General features: G+C 38.0%; 1 protein-coding gene across 2 annotated transcripts; it reads left to right on the top strand.

Annotated features, from left to right (window-relative positions):
* Positions 1-87: 87 nt before the first annotated feature.
* On the top strand, positions 88-4,887 carry LOC104955725 (cytochrome P450 3A40-like). Of its 2 annotated transcripts, XM_010783113.1 has the most exons (13): positions 88-296; positions 1,325-1,418; positions 1,491-1,543; positions 1,647-1,746; positions 1,898-2,011; positions 2,136-2,224; positions 2,409-2,557; positions 2,648-2,775; positions 2,897-2,972; positions 3,187-3,347; positions 3,433-3,659; positions 3,755-3,917; positions 4,035-4,887. In XM_010783113.1, the coding sequence occupies exons 2-13, from the start codon at positions 1,383-1,385 to the stop codon at positions 4,134-4,136; spliced, it is 1,398 nt and encodes a 465-aa protein (XP_010781415.1). In that variant the 5' UTR covers positions 88-296; positions 1,325-1,382; the 3' UTR covers positions 4,137-4,887. The 2 variants fall into 2 exon arrangements, with proteins under 2 accessions (XP_010781415.1, XP_010781414.1); XM_010783112.1 differs by lacking the exon at positions 88-296 and having other exon boundaries at positions 1,280-1,418.
* Positions 4,888-6,000: the final 1,113 nt, after the last annotated feature.

Genomic DNA, 6,000 nt, shown 5'->3' with positions numbered 1-6,000 from the left:
GCACAGCGAACTAAGAAGTGGATTATACCTGTTTTCCTTGATGTTTGTCTCTGGGGAATGGGCCGGTAGGCTTACATAGACCAGTTGCTATAATATATTGATCTTGGCGTTGGGGGTCTCAATAGCGCCATATAGTCCCCAATCGGTTAGGACCCTTGGGGGAACTGGTGGACCACCGCCGGGCACAGCCAAATCCAGCCTCTCCTCCTGGCTGGCTGGAGAAGAAGGTTGCACAGCCACGGCCACGGATACAGCTTCACTTTTGGAGCTAGATGGCAATGATGGTGGTGAGGCAGGTGAGCTATCGATAGCCTCCGGCTGCCGCTGCACTTCCACATTGCTAACGTTAGCGCTTGATTTCGAGGACGATGTATGACCAAAAAAACTGTCTAATTTAATCAGTTTAGCTGTTACATATCCTTGTTCTCTCTTGTCCTTTCTCTTTTGAGTGCTGCTTTTGTGCTTTGGTTTGCTGTACATTATAAATGCAAGCTATTACATTTTGTATAATGCTACCAAACTTGCTGCTGCTAGCTACAGTACAGTACAGGTTGATTAAACGGTTCGCTCGTCACGCAAGGTATCACATGACATGAAAGGGAGCAAGGTCATTGGACAGACAAATTACACATTTAATTTTGGTTGCTTGGTTACTTGCTACTGCTAGCTACAGTACAGTACAGGTTGATTAAACTGTTTGCTCGTCACGCAAGGTATCACATGACATGAAAGGGAGCAAGGTCATTGGACAGACAAATTACAAATTAATTTAGGTTGCTTGGTTACTTTGAAGGCTGCATGAACCGGTCAAAAAACGGCTGCACCGTCGATAGTTACGCCACTGGGAAGGGGCCTCATCTTGCGGAGGGAGCCTCAACTGAGCCGAAAATGCGGCGCCCCCATCGACAGGCATTTGCATCATTTTACATTCTTGCTTTTTAGGATTTAATCTTTAGAATATACTGCTATTCTTTACTGTTTAATTATAAGTTAAGAAAGAGCGCAAGCTAAAAAGCTTCATTCAGATAAATACAAAAATAATTAACAATCTGAATAGCCTACATTTTATTGCTGGTAGAGTTTAAATATTGCATTAAAAAAACATTCTTGTTCATGGTATTCAGCTAACAATGTTCAGTTTAAACTACATAATGTCACAGTGGATATGTAAGTACATTTTGCAATACAAGTCCATATTCTTTATCAAGAACATACTTAAACTTGTTTATTTGTCCTTTTACTGATGATACAACTGAAAACACAAGGCAATATGAAAGAAGAATGGACTTGTTCTCTGTTTTTTAATCATGCTTTTAATCCTCAGATATGGATATGCTCCATATGGCCTTTTCAAGAAACTTGGCATCCGTGGACCCAAACCTATGCCCTTTATTGGGACCTTTTTGGGGTACACAAAGGTGAGACGCATTCAAATGTGTGATCTAAGCTTACACTCCTCTTATAATAGTTTTGACTTCTCTATTCCTTAGGGCATTCACAATTTCGACACAGAATGCTATCAGAAATATGGAAAGATGTGGGGGTAAGTGTGTGTACAAGAATACTCTATTATCTTAACATACATAGCATATGCAAAGCTCCAGGCTGTAACTGGCTCGCCACAATATCTGTCATTTAATTTTAAGGTTGTACGATGGCAGGCAGCCAATAATCGCTACGATGGACACAGCTATGATCAAAGAAGTCTTGGTTAAGGAGTGTTATTCTGTCTTCACTAACAGACGGGTAAGGAGCAAAGCACACTTTTCCAATGATTCCCAAGTTAAGACCTCAATACTAATCAAATGTACACCACAATGTAAATAAGGCATTCTGTGTTTGTTTGTTTGTTTGTTTGTGTCTGTATATGTGTGTGTGGGGTTTGGGTTGGCTTTAGGATCTGGGCCTAAATGGACCCTTACATGATGCCTTACCAATGGTAGAAAATGAACAATGGAAGAGGATTCGCAGTGTACTCTCACCGTCATTCACCAGCGGTCGCCTGAAAGAGGTTAAAAAGCACACTGCACCTTTCAAATATTTGTAATGAGCATTTGTACATTATTTACACCAGTTGTTTGATCATTCTGGTATGAAAAGCATTCATTATTTATTTTTTTATTTTAATTTGACAGATGTATCCGATAATGTTGCAGCACTCAGGTAATCTGATCCAGAGCCTTCACAAGAAAGTAGAGGCAGAAGAAGTCCTAGATGTTAAAGAGTGAGTAATTTTTTTTATGAGATTTGGGCAATGACTTTTCATCTTTTTCATCTAAAGTCTTTTAAGAGGATTTTTTTTTATTGTGCTATTCATTATTCAAGGAAACAACCTTTCTTAAAAGAAACATTTGCATGCGTTAACCTTTGGCTTGTTCCAACGTTTGTATGTTGGCCTTTCTTTGTAGTGTATTTGGACCATACAGTATGGATGTTGTGACCAGCACTGCCTTCAGTGTGGACATTGATTCCATCAACAATCCCTCTGATCCTTTTGTATCAAACATAAAGAGAATGGTCAAGTTCAACTTCCTGAATCCCTTGCTTGTGCTTATCGGTATGTCAAAGTTATGCCGTACAACCTGACTGTCTAACTCGACCACTTAAACCCAAAATTAACTATCTTTTGAACTACGATTCTTTTCAGTTCTGTTTCCATTCTTGGGAGGAATTTTTGAAAAGATGGATGTGTCATTCTTCCCTGCTGAAGTGACAGGTTTCTTCTACAACTTTCTAGCATCTATCAAATCAGACCGGAATAATAAAGAACATAAGGTATGTAAAATTGATTGATGTTGATTTTTGTCAATTTTTGATATGTTGTGTTCATACATTTCCCTTAAAACACAAACTGGAGAATCAATATAGGATTTCTACTTTCTACTTTGCCTTGCAGAATCGAGTGGATTTCATGCAGTTGATGGTGGACTCTCAAAGTTCAAAGAACAAAGACGATGCAAGCTCCAACAAAGGTAGAGAAATAAATCATATTTAATATTCTCTGTAGTCGCGGCTGAAGGGTCACTTTCTTTAAAAAAAGATTAATCCCTCGGCTAAAAATAGAGTTTTTAACATCGTCTATTATGCTACAAGACATAACATGAGATAGATAAGCAGTTAACACCATGGCTGAGGTGTTTATCAGGAATGTTTGAATAGGTTAATCATGTTTTTTTTGTTTTACAGGACTGACTGATCACGAGATCCTGTCCCAGGCAATGATATTCATCTTTGCTGGCTATGAAACCAGTAGCAACACACTTGGATTTGTAGCCTACACCCTGGCAACACACCCTGAAATTCAAAAGATCTTGCAAGAGGAGATTGATGAAACCTTACCAGAAAAGGTTACTAGAGAGTTTTTTTTTACTGTATCTATATTTGTATTTAATCAGCAACTGATCATGTGCTACCAACTACTTTATACTCCAGGATCGGCCAACCTATGAAGCAGCGATGCAGATGGAATACCTGGAGATGGTGATTAATGAGGCGATGAGGCTGTACCCTATTGCTAATCGATTAGAGAGAATGGCAAAGTCCTCCGTGGAGATTAACGGTGTGACCATCCCTAAAGGAACTGTCATAATGGTGCCAATTTACACTTTACACCGTGACCCCGATCTGTGGTCTGAGCCTGAGGCTTTCAAACCTGAAAGGTACTATACTAGATTGATGGCAGACTAAGGTACATTTCTACCTGAATTTAGTCATTCGGCTAATCAACTTAAGATGTTTGTTCATTCTTTTTTAGGTTCAGCAAAGAGAACAAAGCCAACATAGATCCATATGCCTTCCTGCCCTTTGGAGCAGGGCCAAGGAACTGTATTGGCATGCGATTTGCTCTCTTGATGATGAAGTTGGCTCTGGTAGAGATCCTTCAGAACTTCAGCTTTGTCACTTGCAAGGAGACGGATGTAAGGAAACATTTTCAGTGTGTGTTGTCAATAGTGAAGGTTTTTATGTAAGGTTGGGTGCATTCATGTTTGAGCTTTTACAGGGGTTCATTTTGGTCACATTTCTTGTTTTCCTAGATTCCAATGGAGCTGGGAGTTGATGAATTTACTAGCCCCAAGAATCCCATCAAGCTGAAGCTGGTGCCAAGAGCAACCGTTGCAGATTCTCCCTCAAGCTAACTTTTCGATTATCTGCAACAACTATCTGTCTTTTTCAAACCAATCTACAGCATAACAGTTTATTAATAATCAAATGAAAGGACACCATTTATTGTCAGAACACCATGTAAACTTGGCTCAAAAAGCTTGGTTCTACTTAAAAAAACATTGCTTATGTTTTCTTGCTGTTGATTTACTCAAATGACTTAATTTTTCTCTATGTATTTTGACTAAATATATCCTTCTTTGTTACCTTTTTTTAAATCTTGAATATAAAAGATTAAAAAAAATTGTAATCACCAGTACTATTCTTAACACATATGCTACATAATTGTATGGCAATTTGTTATCACGATATATGCTAATATGTTACTATAAAATAGTTTTATAACATGATCAGGTTATATATAACAGTGGAACGTATACATCTCAAAATTATTAAAAAAAACAACATTACAATTGTATTTTATCGCAAAAACGCCATGTAGAGAGTTTAAATAGGCTCAAATATCCAGCTTTGCTTGTTTCCATGTTGTTGGATTATTTATGGCTGTGCTCTTTGCTCTAAGAGCTTGGAGCGGAGAGCTTATCACAGAGTGCACCTGAGTAGGCTTTACTCAGGAACAGGGTTTGAGATTGCAGCAAATAATGACCTCATTCTCCATCCCTTTCAATCATGGCTTTGCTCATATGACTTGTATGTTGTAATCTAATCACATCTCATTTGTACCTCTTTTTTTTTCCATTGATCTCATAAAAGTTCTTAAATTCATTTGGTAATCTGTTATTTTAGACAAACTATAAGCCTTTATTTTGGAAATCTAATAATATAATTCATAACTCACATGGGCCTTTTTTCTGCATGGTACTTTTGATTCTTCTTACCTTTGCAGAATAATAATTGTACTTAACTAATGTTTTGAATTCAGGACTTTTACTTGTACTCAAGTGTTTTGACACCTTATGGCTATTTTTACTTTATTACCAGATCTGGATACTTCTTTACTGAACAGTTATTTAAAGATCATTGCAATTTGTGCTGCCTTGTTACGTCAGCAGTATAGGACAAATTAAAAGCCAGTGAAGTACCTGTAGGTGAAAGGGTACTCTCACATGATGATAAACGATGAAAGGTGAAAGATAAAGCACAAGCAGAGGCACATAGCACATCAAAACGGTCTTGCAGTGCTTTACATCATTCAAATTATGATAGTCATTCATAGGGAACATGAGGCTGAACTCTGACGGAAATACCATTTTCAGAGTCTCAAGGGTAGGTACCAGCAGTCTCTTACTTACACACTATCGTGGGAATATTTCAGCAACAATGACTTTGCACAATTTAGAGCAGATCCCTTAAGAAAAACATCTTGTCTATCAGGTTCCTTCTTTTCAATAAGACCCGGTCTAAAAATGGTAGTAACAAAAGAAGTAGAGTGAACATTGACTCTTCTTTGACAACCCTCTCCCTATCATATTTCACTAAATAATTGGCGTTGTTTTAAATGTCAGGACATGCTTCCAAGGGCTGAATCCCGACATGACCTGACACTCCCATATTGTTGGACAATACCAGCACACTATTTGAAAACAGGGTTTTAATGTGGGACTCCACAGCATTTCTGGCCCACACATGGAAATACATCAACTCAAATAAAACTTTAGAACTTTATTATTATTATTATTATCATTAAACTTTAGGTGTGAATAGAGCATAGCCTACTGTAGGCTTGGAGACATCAGGTGGTGTTTGGTTGCAAATGCTGTAATTTGGACGTTAGGGGGCGTTAAAACATTGAGCGATGCAAGTCTTCTCTCCTCAGGCGTCCATATTTAGGGGGATTTTAAGAAATAACCTGAAATAGCCTAAATCATAGTAGTAATT

Source organism: Notothenia coriiceps, unplaced genomic scaffold (assembly GCF_000735185.1).
Source record: "Notothenia coriiceps isolate Sejong01 unplaced genomic scaffold, NC01 NC01_scaffold00024704, whole genome shotgun sequence".
Classification (NCBI taxonomy): Eukaryota; Metazoa; Chordata; class Actinopteri; order Perciformes; family Nototheniidae; genus Notothenia; species Notothenia coriiceps.
The sequence above is the reverse complement of the archived record's forward strand: the minus strand, read 5'-3'. Positions and strand labels throughout refer to the sequence as shown.